Here is a 24,080-nt window from a genome sequence, read left to right on the forward strand (position 1 = left end):
TTGTGTAACTTTGGCAAGATCATTTAGACTCCCAAAGACCCCTTTTCTTCTCCTGACAGATGGGGATAATAATTCTTACTTTGCACGGAATGGATATAAGAATGAAACTGGATCCCTAGAAAGGGTCAGTGTAGGGGGGCACTTATTAGGAACGCAATGCCCAGTGGCTACACTTCTTGAGTCTAACCCAGGCCTCGCTACCCTTCTTGGTGGAACATACTCATCTGGGCTGATTTAGAGAGCACCCTCAAGTCGGGTTCCTTCGAAATGTAAAAAAAAATTCAGGCTGTCAGTAGGATAGGGACAATCTAACAGCTGGATGAAATCAAAGAATTTCGGAAATGACAAAATGAAGGATTCAGGGTTACATCTGGAGAGTGCAGGAGACGGAGCTCACTGCTTGCTTCTTGTCCCTCCCCTGCTGCCTGCTGTGGGTAACTGGGTGAACAGCGTTCCCAAGCCAGCCAAAGTATGCCTCCATCAGGCCTGGCAGAGAAGACCCAGAGCACAGATCGCAAACCGGAAGGCCAGATGGGGCCAGGTAGGCAAAGGGGACAGGGGAGGACCGCAGTGACCCTGAGGACAAGGGCTTTGTCTATGACCCAGTGAGAGCCTCCCAGTGGGAAAACTCAGGCCCAGAGTGAGCAGACACCAGGATCTTTTAAGAGGAACCGAAATCTGGATTGCATGGAGATCTTGGCTATTTTTACATGGGGCTATTCACTTTTAAATGAAGCACTGGAATCAAAGCAAAACAAAACAAAACCAACATGAGGCCCAAACAAAACACAGGAATGCGCTCAAATTATCCCATAAGCTGGCAGGTTATGGCCTGAGTTCAACGCTAGCAAGAAACCTCCCTCCCAACCTCACTCCCAGAGTGATCCTGGGCTGGGCTTTGTTAATGAACCTGGGGAAGGGGAGACTGAGCCTGTGATCTGCCCTACAGGGGGCGCTCGAGACTGACTCCCTTCTAGCTGACTTCCAGCCAGAGACACAGACCTGGCTCAAAGCTGTTCGGCTTCACTCATAGGTGAGTGAGGTGCAGTGGATTCAGATGGGGCTTCTAGTGCCTCGAACCTCTGCCCATGTCCTAGGCGGCAAGGGTGAGCCACTGGCACAGACAGAGAGAGGAAGTCTGGATAGTTGAGCTCAACTCCATGCTGGCGAGAGACTCCTTCTCCCTATGAAGTGAATTCTACGAGAAGGAGGTTTTTTGTCTTGTTCACCTCTAGAAGGCTGCCTGACATGTGGTGGCACGGGGCAGGTATTTGCTGAATGACTAGATGACCAGCGATGGCCGCGAATCTTTGACCCAATGAACTGAGGCCATCACTTAAACTCTGGGCCTTAGTCTTCCCACCAATACGGTAGAGAGTAAAAATGGCTGCCCTATTTACCTCAAAGGATGGCCGTAATGAGATAATGGACTCAGGAAAGTACTCCAAAAAAAGGTGTAAAGGCCTTTCATGCGAGGAGATGCACTTACTATGATCCCTGTCCTTGGCTGATGCGGGAGACTATCCCACATCCTATGTGAAAGGGGCAGGGGCCACCTGAGCCATGCCTTTCTCCCACTATCTACTTTCCTCTGGCTGTACCAAACCAGGAAGGAAGCCCCAAACGATCACTCAGATTTTCATATCCATTTTACACAAGGGTGTGTTGGGGAGTAAGATGTACTACCTTGCGTTGTCCCGGCCGTGTGACTTCAGGAAATTCATATCTCGGTACCGGGAGAGAAATGCCACCAGCTGGTCATTTGTCCTGTGGAAACAAACCAAGAGGAAGGTCAGAGTCCTGCAGAGACCATGGACTTTCCGCACTACATTTAAAGGGACTATTACTGTATTTGTATCCTACATGTTCCATATCTGAGAGTAAGCATGGTGCCCCAACTGTTTTAGAATCTCTAGTGCCCAGCATTGGGCTTGGCAAACGTGAAGTCATCAGTGTGTGGTGCAATGCCAGCTACTTAACAACCTCAGGGCCTTTGCACCTGCTGTGCCTGGGAAATTCAGTCTTTTCTCTTTCCAGGTCTGGCTTGCTGTTGTCATCCGGGTCTCCTTCCAAATGTCACCTCTTCAGAGAGGCTTTTTCTGGCCACCCAACCTAAAGTAACATCTACCTTCTCCACCTTCACCTTTATCACAACCTTCTGTGTCTATTACTAAGTGTTAAATTGGCTTATAATATGATGTTAGCTCCATGATGGCAGAACCTAGTGGGATTTGCTCCTCCCCGGCACACAGTAGGAGCTACAGTAGGGTTGTTGGATGAATGATACCAAGTCCTTGATATCCACTGGGCTACCGAATGAGAGAGCTTTGAAAAATACGAAGTGTGATCCAAACAGATGACGTCGTTCCCAGCATTGTTATCCCAAATTTATCGCCATCAATCTCGGCACAGGCAGTGTAGTCACAGCTAATCAGCTTGTGCATACAGCTGTGACAGTATTTTAAAAGGCAGTCACACGGGTCTCCATCTGCCAGAAATGCAGTCGTCTCTTCTGTTGAATAAACCCAAACAGGTAAACAGTGCTGAAGTGACAGCTCCTTTACCATTGGGGCTCTCTGCTCTGGGATTTTTACTTAAGAAGGAAAGGGTTAACCATTGTTTCCAAGTGGGAGACAGGGTGGAGGTGATGGAAAGGAAGAACGTCCCTGGGAACAGAACGAACGGAGGGCCACCAGACCTCTGGGAGGCAGGTGGGTGCCTCTAGAGCAATGCCTGGGCTCTTGAAGCAGAAAGGTCTGGAGACAGATCCCAGCTCCACTCCTGACCCAGCTGTGTGTCCAAGGGTGAGTAATATAACCTCCTTCTCTGAACTCCCCTGACCACCCAGCAGATAGCTGGCTCTCTGCACATACAGCGTTTGGATAGCTGGGCACACTGAAAGGGCATATAGTAGGTGTGCAATAAACCCAAGGGCTCAGCTCCTTCCGCCTCCCGCCATTGGGTCTGAGCGGGCCCCCACCGGGCACACTGCCTTCATTTCCCTGTAATTCTTGGCGCCACCGCTAGCCCCTGTTCTGTGATTGGATGACTCATGCTGACCAACTCCCAATTCCAGCAGAGGGGGCACCGAGTGGTTGAGAGACGCGGCAGTGATGACGAGCACTGCCTATGCCCCATCCTGCCGGTGAAATGAACCCCGACTCACAGCCAGCCGTTCCAGCAGCGTCTGGGAAACCCCGGTACACCCCAGTGTGTACCTGGTACACATGCAGCAAGCCAAGCCCCACGGGGGTGCAGAGGAGGTGAATCCCAGGGGCGCAGACAAAAGGCTAACCCCATGTGTCTGCAAAATGATGGGTCTCCTGTGTGGACAACCGTGCCCGCATGCTGCCAGGGAAAGCCCACCAGCCTCCTACCAAGTTATAGGCAGCTGTCGGCAGAGCCCCTCTTGATGTTGCTGGGAGAGGTGGGAACGAGCTCAGTCCATACAAAGAAAGAAAGAAAGAACGAAAGAGAGAGAGAGAGAAATAGAGAAAGAGAGAGAGAGTGAGAGAAAGAGAGAAAGAAAGAAAGAGAGAAAGAAAGAGAGAAAGAAAACGATGTCTTTTTCCAAACCGTAAAGAGGCCCCGCTCCCTTGCCAGGTCTTAGCGGTTCCTATTTACCAAACCCCTCGCCACTCCACGACAGTTCATTATTGTCGTCCTGATGAATACAGGGACAAGTTAACCTCTGAATGGGTCCCTGGCAGCAGGAATAATAAATAGGGCCTCTCAGCCGCCTCAGGGGGAGGATTGGAGGGGCCAGGCGGTGGCTCCCGGGCCCTGGGCGCAAAGCCTCAGGCCTCCCAGGGTCAGCGGCCGCAGCTCCACTTGGCAACCCCAGAAAGCTCCTTCCAGGGCCCTGAGCTGGGGCCATTTTCACATTTACTGCTTCACCGAGCCTCCATCTGACAGGGATGAATAGGCATTTAGCGAATTTACTTAGCGATGCTTCCACATGAAATCGCCTCAAAAGATGACATCTTGGGCGGGGGGCGCCCAGGGAGGGGCTGCAGATTCCAGGCCCGGACCTGGGGAGAAGGCTGCCCTTCAAAGCAAGGCACTGTGTGCCTGGTTTGGATGGACTGGCGGGGCGAGGGGATCCCTGAGTCTCCCTCTCGTCCCCCTGCCTGGAGGCCCCCAGCCCCCTTCCCCTCCCCCTCCCTCAGAGCAGAAGGCCTGATTGGCATGCTAAAACCCGTCTCCCCAGCCCTTCTTCAAGGGGACGAGCAATTCGGCCGGGGCCCACGTTTTCTTATTGTTGCTTTCGGAGGCCTGTCTGTAATAGCCTACATAATACTTAGTTCTCCTTGGATCATTAACAGTTTGTGATCTGCTGACGCTTTCCCCAATACCAGCGCCCCCCACCCAATCCATTTCTCACCCCTCCTTTCTGGTGGTGTCATTTGCCGAGTGACTCCCACGGCTCGTCATCTCCACCTTTTGTGGAAATCATTAGAAGACACGTTTCCCCGTCCACACCCATTCCTCAGATTCAGGATGGTGACTCAGGGCCCATCACTGGCAGCCTTCAGAGCCACTGGGATGTCTTCGTGCAAGTATGTAAATAAGTAAATGTTAAAATAAATGATGTATTTTGATAAGGAAGAGATTTATTTCAATAAAAACGTTGCTGTCATATAAATAAACTTATGGGAACCCTGTCAAAATCTCTGTTGGAATCTAACAACAAAAGAACCGGTAAAAACAGCTCTTGAACCATGACCATTTACAAAATGCCCACTGTGCCCGAGACCCTGGGGCCAACTTTTGCCACATTTTATTGCATTTCAATATTCACCAAGACTCTCTGAGATGTGAGTTTCATTCCCATTTTGCAGATGGGCGACTGAGGCTCAGAGAAGCCACTGCTTAGCCAAGTGCAGAACCAGGATCACAAGCTGGTTCCAAATGTCAAAGCCCATCACGCCCTTCGCGACTAGACTGCTTCCGGAACAGAGTGTGGGAGTGAATGAATGCGTGAGGGAACGAATGAATGAAGGAGCTTCATCCCCTGTGGAGAGGTGCTCCGGGCCTCCCCAGAGCCTGATCTTGGGACGAGCAGCAACAGCCCATTGCTATTAGAAACGCAGCACCTCTGGCTCCGCCCAAGACCTATGGAGTCAAAATCGGCTTTCTAACGAGATTCCCTGGGGTGCGTGTGCCCTTCAAAGTTTAAGAAGCGCTGCTTGTAGTGAGGCGTGAGTATGGTGGTTAATTCTCTTCCTCCCTCTTTCTTCATCTTCTCCCCAAGGCCTGTTCCTGAAGCCCAGACTTGCAGCCAGTTACTTTCATCTTGGTAAGCCTCAGGTGCTGGGATTATGCAATAAAGTAACGCACCAAAGACCTGGGCAGTAGCACCAGGCATACAGTAAGCCCTTGATAAATGTTAGCTGTTAGTTCATGGTATTATTACCATCCTGAATATCAGAAGCTGAAGACATTTCAAGCAGGAGACAGGAGTATAATGACCCAACCAGATTTGAACTTGGAAAGCTTTCTGGGTGTAAGACCCAGGGGATGTTCCTGCCGAGTGTGGCTGGGGAAATGCCCCGGAGAAGGGACTTGTCCATGGTCTCCCAGCTGGTGTCAGCATTAGGGTGGCTCGCAGAGGACCACCTCAACATCGTGTGTGTCTAAGATGTGTCATGGCCCTGGGCATGAGGACACACAGGACGAGGGTGGCATGGTTCAGCTCTCAGGTCCTTCTAGTGCTCAGGAGCCCAGTCGCAGCCGTGCCGGTCTGCGAGGCATGTGGGGGCAGCCCGAGGAGGGGGTGGGGCGAGCCCAGTCTCCACTTGGAGAAAGTACGCACAGAACAAGCTGAACTGCTCTATGTCCCTCCTGCCCGCCAGGCTAAAGTCCAGAAGCCCTCTGTCTGATACCGGGAAGAATCTGGCAGAGGTGCTCACAACCACTGCTATGGCAAAAGTGAAGCATAAGAATCTTTGTGAATGTCAGGAGTAAGGGCTTAATGGCTCTGGGTCTGTGCAGAACCCACACGGCCCTGATCAAGCCCTTGTGGATGCACTGGATGGGCCACGGGAGGGGTAAACACGTGTGCGAGCGGCAGCGGACGGAGGACTACAGTGCGGGACCGGGAGGGTAAGGCACCATCCGTCTGAGCACAGGGCATACTGACTTCCCCAGCTTCTCCCCACAGTGTCTCATCTGCACAGTTGTTTCATAGGTACGTTCAATTTAAACAGTACTTTAGCTCTGCCCTGTGCAACAATATTTGTAGTACCTGATGTACCTTTCTCCAATCTTAAATTGCGGTAAAATACACAGAACATCAAATTTGCCATCTTAACCATTTCTGAGCGCACAGCTCAGGCGTCTGAAGTACATTCGTACTGTTCTGCGAGCATCACCACCACCTATCTGCAGAATGCTTTTCATCTCGTGAAACTGAATGTCTGACATCTGGAAACAGGAGATGTCCCCGTGGTTCCCAGCCCCAGCCCCTGGGAACCAGCATTCTATGTCCCGTCTCTGTGAACAAGTTCACAGAGAAGTCAAACTCCAGGAACCTCGTGCAAGTGGGACCCTAGGGTGTTTGTCAATGGTATGACAATCCATGTCATACCAAGCGTCAGAATTTCCATTTTTGAGGCTGAGTCGTTCTGATCTACCATTTATAGGTCTTTTCCCTGTGACACGCGAGCAGCCTGCATGTCTTTGTACCTTCTAAAGCACCTGGGCCACCGGGGGGATATGGAGAGTGGCCAACCGTCCTGGCTGGGTGTCCAGGACACAGATGTTTTAGTTTTAAAATCAGATGGTCCCTGGCAAACGAAAATGAGAAGGCGGCATCTGGGTCTGTTGAGAGCTGTGGGATCACAGGAGTGATGTCATATTTGGTCCCCCCACCTTTTTTAAAAAAAGATTAAAAAAATTTATTTTTTCATTTGATAGAGCACAAAGAAGGGGAGCAGGATAGAGAGCAGCAGACCCGCTGCTGAGCAAGGAGCCTGATGCGGGGCTTGATCTCAGGACTCCAGGATCATGACCGGAGACGATGACAGACGCTGAATTGAGAGAGCCGCCCAGGTGCCCCATACTCTGTCCTTTCATGAGGAGCGAAAGCGCACAGAAAGCGATGATGGTGGGGTTGGGGGCAATGTAACCCTTTCCTGTGCTTCTGAAGTTCACGGTCCCAGCTTCTTCTGAAGCAAAACAGGTAAGTTCACGGTCCCAGCTTCTTCTGAAGCAAAACAGGTAAGAGCAAGAACAACAGGACAACAGCATCTGGTAGTGCGGGCCAACGACAGGGGCCCTGTCCTCAGCACTCTGCACCTGTTAGCCCACTCGGTCCTTGTGACAATCCTATGAAGCAGATGCTCTCATACCCACGTTCATTTTTATTACGTAAATGGGAACGTACATGTCCGGGGCTTGTGATCGAGCCCACTCAGCTGTCTAATCAGCACGCACCAGGAGACTTCATCCTTCTAACGGTGACAAGGAATCCCGCGGAATGGACAGAGCCAAATACCCCTAGGGTATGTGCTCCCCCCGCCCCTTACAGATACTGTGCCTACGAGGCCAGCATCCTTCCCCATTTATCTTTCCGTAGTTGGGTAGGATAGATTTTCGTAGGATTAAATTCCCAGATGTGGAAGTGTTTATGCAAAATGCGCTTTTTGGTCTCTCTTTGCTCTTAGAAAGACACACTGCACAGACTGAGGCTACCCCAGAGCCCAGGGTGGGGCTCCCAGCAGTGTGGGGAGGGAGAAGGAGACTGCAAAATGATGGATGGGGTTACTGTCCTGGGAAGGCTGGTGCGCTTCTCGGGCAGGCTGGCCAAGCCTGGCAGGGTCCTTCCGGCCTCCCTGTGGTAGCAACAACCAGTGGGACGCATTTGAGCCTCTGTCAAGCAGCAAGCGGTGTGTGTGTTGGGGGGGGTGCCCAAAACTATCCAGTGCCTGGGGCGGCTGCTGCAGCTGGTGCCCATCTGTCCGTTAACAGCACAGGGATTGTCAACATGGGCACCTTGGACAATGCTTTTCAGAGTCTGGCAATAGTTGTGAGATGAGCAGGCATGGGTTCTAATTCTGTTCGTTCCTCCAGGACCTGATACACGGTAGATGTTTGGCAAATACTGACTGGCATTCCTGACAAATACCCGAGCACAGCACGGGCATGTAGGGTGCGTGGGTGCGGCGCCCAGCGCAGGGTCTGCCTTCCAGGAGGGGCTCCTCCAATTCCCTTGTCTCTCCATGCCTTTGCCCACCTCCTTTCCTCTATCAGATATGCTCTTGCCTGTGTCTTTGGACGGGGGGCTATGTGAGGCCATGAAGCCCACGAAGCAGGAGAAAACAGTAACAACGGAGGAATCTTGCCTGTGCTGCCTACGAAGGGCTAAGTGCCCCTCCCCATTTCATCAGACAATTACCCCATCAAGCAGGAACTAGCTGATACATGAAGAAAGTAAGACACAAAGAGATTCAAGGACGAGGCCAACGTCTTGCGGGGGAAATGGAGTGCTGACGCAGACCCAGGCACCCCAGGTCCAGAGCTAGGGCTCTGCAAACCTGTTCTTCTCGGGGCTGATCAGCTGTACGAGTCCACTCCATTTCCCTAGAATGAGAGCCACAAAACAAGCACTGGAAACAGAAATGACAGCCACTTTCTGAGGCCTCCTACTTCCTATCCAGGGAACTTATCCGTGAACCTGAGCTGCACGTAGACAAAGCCTCCTATCCTGGGTCTGGGGCCTTTCTGCTCTGCTTGTCTAAAATCCGAGCCCTACCCACTGGATTTCCCCTTACCCCATTCCAGCTCACAAATGGATTCGGACTTTTCAATATGGCTTATTTCTTTTTGGGTGTGGGGGGAGGCGGAGAGGGGACCCTGCCATCACTCTGTTGGCCACCTTCCAAGAAGGTTATGCTTGGACCTTATGGGAGTCTTCTTGTCTGCTAGTGCATCTCTCAGAAACACCAGAATTCCAGAACAGGAAGAAGAAAGATCAAGTTCAGAATTCTCTAAAGAAGAGTCAAGAGTAAAAAAAAAAAGCTTTGGAGACAAGAGAAGGAGAGTCCCTGATTTGAATACAGCCAAAGCTTGCAGCGAGACCCAGTTTTGTTAAGATACAGGAGAAAATGTATGGAAAAAGCTACATACTGTAGTTCTTCCTGGACCCGATGGACAAAATTATAGCCACAGCTGGGCACCCAGGGAGAAGTGAACTGGACAAAAGGTCGCTCCAGTTTTTGGACTGCATTCTAAGCTGCCTTCTAGAAAGCAGTCATAGGATTTTTCCAGAATGTTAAGTCTGATCATATCTCTTCTCTATTTAATAATATTCTTTAGTAGCTCCCCATCACCTGCAAGACAATGTGTACAAAGTAGCTCTCGAGCTGGCCTGCTCACACAATCTTTGGGGTTATGTGAAGTTTTATAAACGTCCTGTGCTTCCTCATAACTGTGACTTGGAAAACTCTAATAAAACTCTGCTTTCCTGAGAGCATGGCTTCTTACCTCTCTGATAGGTCAGGTGCCAGATACCTGGATCAGCAGTGGACAAGGCGGGTATGGTCCCTGTCCTCTAGAAGCACACAAGACAGCAGGCAAGGTGACAGGGAGATTTTTGTGATATGGCGTGACGTGCCAGGTGAGATAGAGCACAGAGCCTCCCGGAGACACTGGGGAGCAACTCTTCCCCTTCACAAAGGCAGACAGGCAGGCAAACTGGGGAACCACCTGGCTAATAAAACTCAATCACTTTTGATTGGATTTATCCTTTTGTTACTGGTGGAAATGATGCAGAATTAAAACACGCTCATGGCATTTGCGGGAACTGGTGAACCATTTCTCAAAGCCTCACCGCTTTCACGGAGCACTTGTAAGACACACATTTTTCATTTTAAACATACATAAGCCATTCTAAGAGGCAGTTTATCTGACGTTCCATCAGTGGGAACTCTTAACGTGTCAGCCCTTCCTGCAGGCGGCTGTAATGGAAAGGTAACTGACAAGAATCAGCACCAAGGCCATGCCTGATCCTGGGACAACTGCTGCCATCCTGAATGGAGAGCTGCATTGCCATTCAGCCTCGTTTGTGAGAGCGCACGCGTGTGGAGTCTATCTGATTGTATTTTAATTTTCTGAAATCTGGTTGTCCTCAGATGCCACGAGACATCTCAAATGAGCAGAACATTTGGTTAACCAAATTCCGCATCCCCTTACAATGACTGATTACAGCCAGCTATAGGATTTGGTTTGGGTGGGAGGTGGGGGGCGTGGGGGGGTGGGGTAGGGAGCAGAACAAGAGGAGGTCTGCTTTGGATGATAGAGAAAGACTGAATCTTAAAAGTAGAGGTGATTTAAGCAAGAAAGCCACATCTTTGCTACAATGAGTGCTGCATTCAGAGATTTCCCCCTGCTCTTTGCCACTTTGTTTCTATTTGATGTTGAGCAATTTCCCGAGGAGGCTGAGCCTTTGTTTTCTAATCTGCAAAATAGGGATAAAAATGGTATCTGCATTGCCTGAGTGTTGCGAGAAGCACTCAGCAGGAAGTTCCCATACCCTCTGCTTCTAAACGCCAGAGGAAAGGCACGCCTACCACCTGCCACAGCTCCATCTTTTCATCCTACACTGCCTAGCAGTACTCTGGGCTCAACTTTCCCTCTGTGGGTAAGGCCAAGAAGAGATTTTTACTTTCACCATTCCACATTCCCCTGGGTTTGTGCAAAGGAAGGCTCTAGCCTCCAGTAACAATGTATCTATTCCACTCTCACCAGATGGGGGTCCCTAATGCACCAATAATAAACATATGGGTATGTGGAGTGGTTAAAATAAAGAGACCTGAGACCAGAGAGTTGTAGGTTCAAGTCCTGGTTCTACCATTTACTAGCTGTGTGGCCTCTGACAGGTGATTCTGCCCTCGGAAGCTCATTTTCCTCATCTTTAAAGCTGAGGACAATAATGCCTACTTCATCGGGTTGCTGTGAGGATTAAGTGAAGTGAGAGGACATTCAGCATTGCCTGCAACTGAAAACTCCAGGCGGATAGGGATGCTGGTGCTAAGAGTGGGAGGAATGGTGGGCAGAGGAAAGTAACAGAACACAGGGAGCTGGCCCACAGAATGCTACAATGTTAGCTTTTGTTCCTAGTGCTGGTCTAATCATTTTTACTTCTCCAGGACTAGGTTCTACATTCTGCAGGGGGTAGGACGTTATAAAGATCTCTGTCCCCTAGAACTTCAGGGTCAGATTGGTTCTGACGGCCTGAGGACAGCACTGAGCTCGAAGGACAGCTGACTGTCGCTGATCGCCTTGGCAGCCTGCCAGCTTCACTAGCCTGTCTGTGCTGGAACAAGGTCAAAATGCACTGTAACACAGAAGGGAAGCCACACACTCCTCTGTGGAAAAACAAACGTGGAGCCACGCCATAGCTTCCTCTGCAAACCTCAAGGGGACACAGATTCTTGGCTCAAGAGACTAGAAAATGAGGACATGCTGCATTTAGTATATATTTTCCCTAAAGATTCTAAGCCTGTTTGTTTATTCCAGAGGATTGATGAGAAATTATACAAAACATCAGGCTGTTCAAACAGAGGACACAGGCTCTGAAGTAGTAATCCTCAGAACCAGAAAACTTGTGACATGTTCTAGAAGAGACTTTATTGTATAGATCACTGGTTCTCCAACTGTGTCTGGGGCAGCCCCAGGTTCCACTGGGTGGCTCACTTGGGACTTCCCCAGCGCGGAGGCAGTGTCCCCTAATTTCCACATCGGGTGAAGTTTCAACCGGGCGTAAAACATTTAGTAGCTTAACAATCTAAGTTCAAACGTGATGAAAGGAGATGACCAATCCAGATTCCTATTTTGCTGGGACGGGGAGGGCAGAGGATAGCACAGGACCAACGCTCTGTAGAAGGACTACTGAGCTCTGCTCTCATCAGGCTGTCTGACCTTGGGCAGGAACCCTCTCGTGGAGCATTGCTCTTCACTTCTAAGGAAAGGACACGATCCTGATAGGACCCGTTCTGTACATCTGTCCTGAAGATAGACAGAATGGTGCATGTAGGCTGAGCACTGAGCACAGGGGCCCCGTTGGAGTCAGGGTAGCTATCTGCCGCGTTACTGCTGGGGCTGTGCATTACGCTTCCTTTCTCCTCCCCCCCCCCGCCTTTTTTTCTCCCTCCCTCTCTCCTCCCTTTTCCTTCTTTACATTTCTGAGCATTTCTTAAGTGCCCCAAATTGTGTTGAGTTCTGAAGTTAGCCATGAATTCAGCTTTTTAAACCACTGGTATCACTTTGAGTTGCATGAACCTGTTTCAACGGGGATAATTTGGTTTTATCTGACTGTACATGGGCTCAGGCTGCCGGCTCTTTGGGGAAAGGTCATTCGGTTATAGGTATTCCTCCAGTATCTGCTCAGAGGTAATACCTCGCTCCTTCTCCCCTTGTCTTCCTATAGTCACTGATGGAGTGTTTCTTAAGAAAAAAGAATTTAATGGCCTCTGGGACCATTCTGAACACCTGCTCACATAGGTGTTGCTACGAGTTCATTGATCACTGATAAAATACTTTGCAGCGCTGGTCCTTCAGTTATTTACATGGTTGAACTGTAAAAGAGGATTATGTTATAAATTCTAAAACAGGATGCTTTCCAGATAGGAGCAGATCTGCTCTGTTCCCATCACTACATCCTCATTCAGTCAGTCAGCAAATATTAATGTTGGACCTCCTACATGTCCGGTACTGTTTTGGGTCCTGGAGAACAGTGATGACTGAGAAGCAAATCTCTGGTTTGCTCCCTGGTGACTCGAGGAATCCACTCTATGTCTTGGATTAGCTTCTCTCCTATGCATTACGAATGGTGCTAGTTTGGTAGCATCCTTGCAGGAACCAAGGAAATAGTCATTCTGATTATTTTCCGTGTTCTGAGGTTCTGATAAGGAACTCCAGCTCAGAAAGGCTTGGCTAGCACAGTATCTGGCACCTAATAGTTGCTTAATATCTAGAGGGACAGATGTTGAATGGAAGCCCAAAGGCTGTGCCAGGTTCCCGAAATGGAATTTACAAATGCACACAGAATCCCTTTCCTGCTAAGGCAGACGCACGGGCAGGTACCCATGCCTCACACCCAGATGAGTGACAGCCAGATGCAGGGACACTGCTCTGCATCAGGTGACCTGTGTGCCTGAGCCTCAGTGGCCTTGTCTGAATGGGGCAGAGAACCCATGAGAGCATGTGTGCAAAGGCTGTGCCAGGGCCTAACACACAGGAAGTGCTTGATTATCCCAGACCTCTTGTTACTGATTCCCTCCGAAGGAAGGACAAGGATGGCTGGTCCCCAGGCACGCCACACCACGGCACAGACTCAACAGGTGTTTTCTGGGGGGTGGGGGGAGCCAAGCCCTTGGGATGCTGACACGGCCCAAGAACTTGAGAACAAAGCCAAGCCCAACCTCTCTCTATGGTTGGTTCCCTTGCTGGCCCTCCAAGGGCTGAGGTCAGCCAGAAACAAGGAAACCCTCAGAAGCTGGAAGCCCTTTTCCCTACTTCATCTTTTTATTCTTTCTTCCTTTTCTCTGTTAGACAGTTGAACTGGAACCACGTATGTTAAAAAGTCACCATAATACCCAGAAAAATTGAAAACAGGTGTTCAAACAAAAACTTCTGAATAAATATTCATAGCAGCACTATTCACAATAGGCAAAAGGAAGATATAATCCAAATGCCCACTGAGCGATAAATGGATAAACCAAACGTGGTACATCCATACAGTGGGATATTATTCTGCCATACAACAGAGCGCGATATGGACACCTGTCACTGCGCGGACGGGCCTTGTGAACGTTGTGCAAAATGAGACAAGCCAGGCATAAAAGACCACGTTACATGACTCCATTCATATGACATATCTGGGATAGGTAGACCCATGGACACTGGGTGACTGCCAGGACCTAGGGACGGGGGGTGGGGCACGGAAATTAGGAGCAACTGCTTATGGGCCAGACTGTTTCCTTTGGGGATATTAAAATGTCTGTGACTGGAGTAATGGTTGACTGGATAACACTGTGAATGCATGAAATGTCACTCATGGTGACTTCTATCAGCTGAACCCCAATATCACACACAGAAAAAGGGATCCCATAACATGGCTACAATACCAACTGTGCTTGGTATATCGTAAACATTTTGTACACACTATACATTTACCCTCCCAACTTCTCTAGAAAGGGGAGCATTAGCTCCATTTTACAATGGACCAACTGAGTCTCCCCAAGCTTGGCTAAATTATCCAGAACAGTGCTGCTGCTGCTAACTACTGAGGACAGGTATCACGTGCTCCAGGAACCGGATACGAATCCCCTCATATCCCCTCGAATCCACCTTCCCAACAACCTCAAGTAGTAGGGACTTCTGTTCTCACCCATTCTGCAGATGGGGAAGGACCGAAAAGTTACATGACCTGTGCCAGCTGAGACAGAGGCAGGGACATGCATGGGCCTCAGAGCCCCAGGGCTGCAGCCCAGAGGCTCAGCCAAGGAAACCGAGGGAAGGTGGACAGTCTACCCCTCATCCCTGTTCATGGAACATGGGGACAGCTTAGTTACCGGCCATTGGACATCAAGAGATCACTTGGCCAGGGCAGGGGGAGGGGGTGCTGGGTGGCTCAGTCAGTTAACTGCTGAAGTATTGTACCCAGGTCCTGGGATCGAGTCCCACATCGGGCTCTTTACTTAGCAGGGAGCCTGCTTCTTCCTATCCCTCTGCCCCCCCCCCTGCTCGTGCTCACTTTTTCTAAGAAATAAATAAAATCTTAAAAAAAAAAAAAAGGCGGGGGATCGCTTGGGATTTGGACCCTCTCCAGGCTATAGGGAAGCCAGCAGGCTGCTGCACAAGTGTGATGTGTCAACACCTCTTGGCCTGCTGGACTCCCACATGGGCCCCCACCCCCCATCCGAGCTGGCACCCCCAGTTAAGTGGAGAAGCGGCGGAGCCAACTTTAAGATTTGTGAGAACCGACCACGGCTCATTGTTCTTTTGAAATTGACTCTCTGATGCTTTGGAATGTTTTCCATTTCCATGGTGGGGAAATCTGAGCAGAGTCGCGCAGCGGAAGCGTGCTGGGTCCATTTTCATGGTGGGGAAATCTGAAAACGCCTCTAGCTGAGAGAAATAAGTAAAGACAAAACCTTGCCACTAGTCTTCAATCAAGGAACAAGCTCAGAAACGCTCTGAATACTTACAGAAGTGGAGGACGAGGGACATGCCATCTGCGAGCCTTCGCCACACAGGAATAAATGACTGTGGGCACGGCGGCCGGGTGCATTGCAGGGGATGGCCACTGACCACTCGTTTGCTCCTTCAGTCCTCCTGGCACAAAGGGCTTGCTGAGCTCTTGCTATGTGCCAGGCACTGTGCCAGGCACTAGAGATAAGCCTCAGAGAAAGAGGCTTCTACACTTGTGCAACTGGCTACCTGGTCAACTGGCCAGGGTAGGTCAGCCTACTGTCCTGATTTATTGAGCACTCATTCTGTGTCTGGCGAGGCCAGATAATATAATAATAAAATATTATTATATTATTATTATTATACAGCTAAATCCCCCCCACCCCCCCACAAAGGATGAGGCAGGTAAGCGTGATGCTGTCTGTGCTCCAGATGAGAAGCGAGAGGTGCACAAAGGACAAGCCACCTGCCTAGGGTTTCGGGGCCAGTATGTGCGACGGCTGGATTCAGACTCTGGTGAGTCCCCAAGCGCACACTTCTGATCCCTCTGCTACCCTGCCCAATGGCCTGAGCCCCCAAACCCCTACCAGAGAATGGAAAGGGCGTTTGTGGGTCCAGCTCCAGCTTACAGCATCTCCCCAGAAACCCCAGGGGCATGGAGACTGAGAACACCGTGCTGCCGAGAGGCCCGAGAGAGAATAGCAAGGAAACCACAGGGGGGACTAGCCTGCTGGAAAAGTAATTACCTGAGCTATAACGCACATATCTGCTCCCAGAAAATATTAGCTCTCATATTCTACTGCCCACCCCAGCAGCCTGGTAGAGTTCTTCAGTTTCTTTTTTCTTCCCTTTCTTCCCCCACTGTTGAGAAACTGTCTAGGAGCTAATGCAATTTCGTCAGGGCAATTTCCAACACAGAATTTCCCCAAGATGATCTGTTGCTTTTAAGCAGAACTTGAGCTCTTGAAGTCCCAAGGCATCTGGGCCTGCCGGACTATCCAGCCTTGTTCTGTGTGTTTATCCACTTTCTACATCTTGTCCACATAAGCCTCTCTTCACTTGATTCACAGTCCATGTTCCCTCATGCCTCAGGGCCTTTGCACATACACCCCCTCCTCCTGAAAAACTTGTACCCAGTTGTTCATCTAGTTAATTCCTTCTCTCCTTTCCACTCTCAGCTCTGAGACATTTCTCCAGGGACACTTTCTCTGACTCCCTAGAAGGGAAATGGTTATACGCATGGGGATTTGCTGTATATATCCATGTAAACTTCCTTCCTAACACCATCTTAAAGACGTGATGATTTAATGGTCAAATCTGTGATGGCAGAGAGGTTAACTACCCTCCTGGTAGCTGTAAGCCCAGGTCCTTGCAGACATCTGGCACACTGTATGTTTCCACAGATGTGTAATGAGTCAATCAATCGTGAGGTCCTAAAGCTGATATTTCATGAGAAGGCATTTTGTGGTCATCATCTTGGTTACACATTTCTCTCTTCCCCAATCAGCAGTGCAGACCACGGCAGACTCATGAGACACATTATAGAAAGGGAGTCCAAACACCTTGAGGTACGGAACCGGACCCACAAGATCAGGCAGATTTACGGAAGGCACCCCAAGGACATGTGCCTAGTCCCTCCAGGAAATCTTGGGAGAATTAGCTGGCATTGGGGTGTTCATCAGGAACTTACCAGGTCAGCCAAGGAAAGATCAACCAGTCTTGTGCTTTCTGGGGAAGCAGGAAGTGGGCTAAACACTGAAATCAGTGAGTCTTGGGATTCAGTGTCATTAATCTTTCTGACTCCGATGAGGACAGTGGTGCAGGGTAATTACAGTGCTAACAGGCACCCGTATTTCTGACAGGTTCATACCGAGAAGGCTGGATGGTAAGACGGTACTGTCTTCTCTGGCTGACAAACCCTACGTGGGGGCTGGAAAAGCCTACAGTCACAGAGAACCCACGTGAACAAACTGCCTGTCCCCTCCCGGCCGGCCCGGTCAGACGATGCTGAGAAGGGAACTCTGTTTCACTCCTTGCCCCCCAGCTCAAGTTTAAGGCTGGTTAAGCCATGCAGGAGGAAAAATAAGGGAAAAGGGGACTGCTGTTTGATGTCAAGCTCAGCTACCCAGGGCTGGGTGGGAGTTGAGGCCAGGGTCTGGAGGAAGTTCCCAGAAGCCCTCAGCAATCTCTACCACTCTCCCTCCACCTGGGGTCATGAAGTTTGAAGCATGGAGTGGACCGCAAGCCGGTGCCTGAGTTGGCAGAGTCATTGGAGATCATGCAGAAAAGCCACGTGTGGGAAGATGGGCAGTGGGTGAGTGGGGGATGGGGCGGTGAGTTTACGAAGGTCGCAATGTGTGTCTGGGCCAAGGTCACTATCTGAATTGTGGGAGATGCAGCAGAACGGCCTAGAGCATGGGTCCACGTACTACAGTCTGCCACCAGCTTTTGTCGGTGAAGTTTCGTGGGAACAGAGTCATGCCTATTTGTCTATGTGTGGTCTATGGCTGACTTGTCGCTCTGGCAGGAGAACTGTGCCATAGGGACAGAGACCGTTCAGCCTGCAAAACTGAAATATTTACTATATGGCTCTTTGTAAAAATGTTTATTGGCATTATGTGTCCATCTCTGGTCATTTATACACCTTCCTCGCAGCGGCTCGAGACGCCCTCCTTAGGACGTGCCTTCCCAGCCCACGCCCCTCTTTCCACACTGTGTTTTCCCTGGGGTGCGTTTCCACCGGATCTGTCAGCCGCCTGCTCATCCACTGTCTCTCCCCCTCACCAGCATGGGGGTGCCTCAAAGGCAAGCACTTTATTTACTGCTGTATCCCGGCACCCAGAAAACTGCCCGACATACACCAGGCACTCAGCAAATATTTGTGGAATGACCTAAGAGCCACATGTCCCGTGTATATGTGCTTTAATATTTTCTTATTTAGATCAACTCTGTGTATATATATTTTCTTTTTTCTTTTTTAAATTAAGTAGGCTCCATGCCCAGCACAGAGCTCAACACGGGGCTTACACTGCCAACTGTGAGACCAAGACCTGAGCTGAGATCAAGAGTCAGATGCTCAACTGACTGAGCAACACCATGCCCGTAGATCTACTATACATACATATACATATTTTTAAAGATTTATTTTAGAGAGAGAGAGAACACTCAAGTGTGCGTACCAAGGATGGGGGAGGGGCAGAAAGAATCTTCAGGCAGAGACTCCGTGCTGAGGGGGGAGCCTGACGTGGGGCTCAGCCCCATGACCCATGAACTCTGTCCCTCCTCTCTCTCTAATGGGGATGCTGAAGGTCCCACCTCACCTGACGGCCAGGAGTTTCAATGAGACTGGGAAGCCCTCAGCCCATACCCTGCACACACGTGGCGCTGGCTGCACAGGGGCAGGCACACTTGGCAGAGGGGCGTGTCCTAGAGGTCAGTTCAGGACATGACGGGCCTCTCGTCTCTCCCACCTGCAGCCGTGGTACCCAGTGAATGAGGCCCGGCTCGGATGCAGCCTTACCATATCCCGGCAAAGCGATTTGGATTAATGGGACGAGTTAGCTGTAGGTGTCCAGAGAATGCATTGTTTAAAGTAACTTGTTAGAAACTTCCCCAAGGCGGCCAACTTTTAAACAAAGATTGACTCTGTAATCAAAAACTGCTTGGCCTTAAACAACATTCCGGCATCCCAAAGAGCACAATTACATTGAGAAAGGGGTGGCAGTGTTTGTGCCCCTGGCTGGCTTGGCCAAGTAATGTTGACTGATGAACACAATTAAATTGCACTGGGGAGAATCCTTCTATGGAGGAGCAATGGACACGGGAGACAGGCGGCGGCTCTTGGGGGCACCATTTCTGTCCCTCCTCCAAAGGGAACACAGCACTCCTGTGGGATTCCACTTTGGGGTCTCACCCTGGGAAAACTGGCTGGCACCACCAACTGAGCCCCCCTCGTTCCTCATCCCCCACCTTCTGATGAGATAGCGCTCCAGGCAATTGACCGAGGTTAAGAACCGGGGCTCCCCGTGTTCCATCTGGAGCACACGGGGCTGTCTCACTTCAGACGGACAGAAGCAAAGGGTCGGGGACAAGCCCAGGGACTGCGCTCTCGGCCCTGGCTTCTGCTCATGGCGCCCCCCACCCCGGCTGCGCACCCAACCAGATGCCCCAGTCACTTTCTGACCCTGCCTGGGGGCCTCGCAGCGGTCATCAGGTTGGCCAGAGGCAGCTCCTTGAGCCTAGGGACAGGGCTGGGGTGGTGAAGGTGGCGAGGAGATTTGGGGGTGGCACTACGAAGGAGCATATTTAAACCCGAGGGAGATTCTGCAGCTGCAGTGATTCGAGAGTAAGCAGACTGGAGAAGAACAGGGGTGTCTCAGTCCACTGAGGTCAAGGAGGCTGAGAAACACTAAGGGTCTTTTCAACCAGCCTTGCAGAAGAGAATGGAGACGGGAGCCCTGGTTGCTCAAGAGCAGAGGCACCAAAGCATGGCTCAGCTCAAGGGGACAGCCTTTGAGACTACCATCACGACCGCATTTCTCAAAGGCGTGTGTGCGCGTCCTCTCTGGGCCTGCATCTCAACAGCAGGACAAGGGCACAGGGATAGAAAATAGTGGACATAAAGAAAGTGACCACTAAAAAGGCCAGACCACCTTTTTTTTTTTAGGTCTAGAATGAAGAAGTGCCCAGGATGTCTAGCTTTTGTAACAATAACAATAAGAGAATGACTTCCTGAGCTCCTAGAGCGAATGCCCAGCTGTAGATTAGGTCCTGTGTTGCGGAGTCTCTCATGTTTACAACGACCCTCCGAGGAAATCGCTGTGGGGGCTGGTGGTTCTGGTTGGCTTCCCAGTACAGGCCCTCGTCTGCCCATCTCCTTCCTAGGTTCGCCCCAAGGGAGAATCAACTGCTGGTACAATTTGTCCGTGCCAGAGAGATGGCCGGGCATGGTTATCAGGGCCTGGGTGCGCATCTGGTGTTTGCCCCCAACTGCATTCCACAACTGTTTCTGTTTCTGGCCTCAAACCTCAGCAGCACCTGACTCCTTGGGGTCAAGATCACGAACAGTCACAGTTTGCTGTTATGCCTCTTCCATTCACAGAACTGAGTAGACGCAGTAAGCTAAGGTCTCCCTGGCCCACTGGGCCATCCCTCTCTCTCTTCTGTGCCCCTCCGGACGGCTGAGCATCCTGGTCCTGACCTTCAGAGGGCGGGAGGGACGAGCATGAGGTCCCACAGAGGCGCCCGGCCTGGGTCACTGTGCTCTGACCTGGCTGCTTCTCAGACAGCTTAGCTTGCAGAGCTGGACGAAGGGTAGGGCTTGCCTTCCCTCTCGGCTACTGTTCCTCACGTGGCTCCCTGACACGGGACATTGACGTCTCCCTCTTACAGGGGAGAAAACTGAGACTCGGGAAGGCTGGAGTCACCTGTCTCCAGCTAGTAGGGGGCAGAGATGGGATTCAAATACAGGTCAGGCTGACACCACGGGGCCTCTCACGTGCCCTTGGGGGAGCGGGCAACGGCACAGGAAATGCCCGCGTTGGTTAGGTCTTGCTATGGAACAAGTGTGCGGATTTGGAGGGACAGCAGCCGTTTGTTCTGAATTATGCCTGCTTGAGGCTGACATTTAAATGAGTGAGAATTCCATCAGGCACCACAGTCTAGCAGTCTGGGTAAGACTCTCAAGACTGAGATCGGGAGGGAAGAGGACTATAACAAGAATTGGAAGCAAGGGCAGGACAGCTGGTTCCTCGGTCCACGCCTGGAGCCAGCAGGACTGGTAGAGCCCCGATCTTCTCTTAGCCAGAGAGGGAGAGCGCCCACTGGCACCTGGACTACTCTAGCCACGGTGGTCATGTGGTAGGTACCCTGCTCTTGACTGATTGGCCTTTTCCCCTGGGGTCAAGCGCTCGTGCATCGCAAGGGCCAGTCTCATGGAGCAGAAAGCACGTGGCACTTGGGACTCCCTGAGCCTGCGTTCTAGTCCTGGCTTGGCTGCTGCCAAGCTGTATTATCTTGGGCCAGTCCCTCGAAGCCACTGAACCGTGTGCCCTTCTCTGCACCCGCCACCCCCCCACCCCATACAGTGGGGACCAAAGCAGACAGTGACAGGGTTCTCAGCAGCTGTTGCACGCGGAAGGCCCTGGAGTCAGGCTCTGATGTGCACTGCTGCTCTCTTGGGCAGCAAGTCTGCCTCCCAGACTCTCGTCCGGATGGAGAGAACATGGATTTAGACAGGGGAGTGGGGAGGAGAGCTTCATTCCAGCGCTGCCCAGTGGGTGCACTAGGACCTGCTGGGGGAGAACTCAGGTCTTTTTCCCCCTCCAGTGACCAAAGCGGCATGGGCTCAAACCCTGGCTCTGATCCCCACCGGCTATGAGACATGGGACACATTCCTCAACCTCCCTTAGCCTCAGTTTCTGCATCTGTAAGGTGGGAGGCAGCCACAGCATCTGCCTTCTGGAATTGGTGCGACTTCAGAGAATGCATTAGCCAGGGAGCCCTGGATCGCGTGTGCTCGCGAAATGCTAGCTGACACGAGTAGCCACCGGAATGTGGCAGGTTCTGAAGGGCTCCCCACAGACGTCCACTCGGAGTGTCCACTCCTGACCGCTCTCCATGCTGGGCCCTGACTCCAGGTTTCCATCTACCTCCCCAATGACCTCCCCAATGTCCCTCAGACCCGCCTCATCCAAACTTCGGCGATCATCAATAAAAAGGGAGTGGAAACACTCCTCCCTTACTCCACTTGATCTCTGAACACATGCTGTCCCTCCAGGTTGCCCTTGAGACAGATCTGGACCACGCTGGGCTCGTGGCCAAATTCCCCGGATGCACCTGGAGCATCCTAGAAGGCACAGCACCCCTGCTCTTGGCCACTGGTAGGCAAGCCACATAAAGGAAGGCCTTGCTTTCCTGACAAGCGAAAAGGCTCAATGCACGGAATGGGAGGGCGCCCAGGGTGGGACAAGTCCCATCCCCAGAGACACACAGAGCTGCTGCCAGAGGCAAGGAGAACTCTGAGCTCTAGGGAGTGAAATGTTAGGAAGAAAATATGTGGCAAAATTCAATGCACAGTCAGACTGGAACCTGGCGAGACCATCAGACTGGCAGAAGACGGAGGCCACACTGTTTCTGAACTGGTGGCATCCGCTCTCATTTTGTTAAGGACACAGCGGCTCTCTCTAGTGTAAGTACTTCTGCCGTGACACAGCCGTAAGCCCGTGGAGGCAGTTCTCGCTTGCCTGGCTCCCCTACTGCACTGTGAGCATCTAGGACTGAGGTGCTTGATATGCTGTTCACATTTTTTATTTTTATTTTTTAAAAGGTTTTATTTATTTATCTGAGAGAGAGAGAGATCACAAGTAGGCGGAGAGGCAGGCAGAGAAAAAGGGGGAAGCAGGCTCCCTGCTGAGCAGAGAGCCCGATGCAGGGCTCCTTCCCAGGACCCTGAGATCATGACCTTGAGCTCAAGGCAGAGGCTTAACCCACTGAGCCACCCAGGCGTCCCACATTTACATTTAAATTAAAACCAAACCACATTTAAAATTTGATTCCTCAGCCCCACAGGGCACAACTCAAGCTTGCTTTCTTTCTTTTTTTTTTAAACTTTTATTTCAAGCCCGCACTAGCCACACATGGCTAATGGCTGCTGCAGCGCAGGGCACAGTCACAGAACATTGCCATCACCACACAAAGATCCATTGCAGGGTGCTACCTGCCGTGGCCTGCCATCTAGAAGGATCTTAGCATGTGCTGAATGAATGAGTGAATCACCAAGGTCCTCTACTGTCTGCGGGCCAAAAAACGCAGGATTCAAGATAAAATCAACTCTTTCCCCCAGGACTCCCTCCCTCCCCCCCAACAAAGAAATGAAAAAATGGGAAACAAAAAAAAAAAAAAACAAACAAAAAAAACAGCAAGCAAACAGACAATGTGGCTGAAATGCATTTAAACCCAACGGCGGCATCCCTTGGGTGAAACCGTCACATCGGTCTGCCTTTTCCCTGCCACTCTCCTATCCTTCCAAGAACGTCCTCCCTCATCTGCGGCCGCAAAGACTGTTCTAAACCGATATGACCACTCTTGGCTTCCTGAAGAGCCACAGCGCTTTTCCACCAAGTCCCCTGAGAGCTCCAAGCACTCGGGCTGCTCTCCGTTTGTCCGGAGGATGCCCTGGGTCAGTCCTAGCCCCAAGAGAGCCCGACAGGCTGTCCGACCTCAGATACAGCCAGGAGACCCAGAACAGCTGGCAAGAGTGAAGCCAAGAGCATTTCTGCAAAGGCAGGAGGGTGCTCCGTCAGGCTGAAAAATAACAGGGCTGAGGAAATGATTATTTTGCTACTAGATGCGAACAAAACAGTTAACAGCATAATTACTGGCAAGTTTTTCCAGTTTCCTTGTGAACAACAGCCTGAGAAGCTATGCCCTTTCTGACTCACGCAGCAACTGGGCAGAGCTTTCCTTGGACAGGGTTTGGGGGTCTTCGAGGACGTGCATCTCTGAACATGCAAAGAAGAGAAGTGTCTGGATGCCGAGGAAGTGGCCACCAAGAGGAACGGACACACCCAGTACCCTGGGTGCTGGGCCCCTCAGTAGGACTTCCCACCAAGTACTGAGGCTAACATCTTTTCCAGCAGAGCATTTACCTCCCTTTTTATCACTGTAATTAAGCGACTATGTCTGTGTCTCTCCTAGATCAGGGGTTTGCAGCTCTTGCTGTGTACTCCAACCACCTGGCGAGTTTGAAAAACTACACAGATTTTTGCTTCCCGTAAGGAACTTATATTCATCTGGTCTGGGTGGGGTCATATTTTAAAGAATATTATATATATACATACACACACACACATTTATATATATATATATATATATATATATATATA

The 24,080-nt window shown here is 50.8% G+C and overlaps 1 protein-coding gene across 1 annotated transcript in view; it reads right to left on the reverse strand.

Annotated features, from left to right (window-relative positions):
- The window catches only part of XYLT1 (xylosyltransferase 1), a 297,901-nt gene that overhangs the window by 39,903 nt on the left and 233,918 nt on the right, over positions 1 to 24,080 (reverse strand). The window contains exon 6 of the mRNA XM_059415242.1: positions 1,687 to 1,767. Within this exon, the coding sequence (XP_059271225.1) occupies positions 1,687 to 1,767 (81 nt within the window). The remainder of the gene's footprint in view (positions 1 to 1,686; positions 1,768 to 24,080) is intronic.

Source organism: Mustela nigripes, chromosome 11, assembly GCF_022355385.1.
Source record: "Mustela nigripes isolate SB6536 chromosome 11, MUSNIG.SB6536, whole genome shotgun sequence".
Classification (NCBI taxonomy): domain Eukaryota; kingdom Metazoa; phylum Chordata; class Mammalia; order Carnivora; family Mustelidae; genus Mustela; species Mustela nigripes.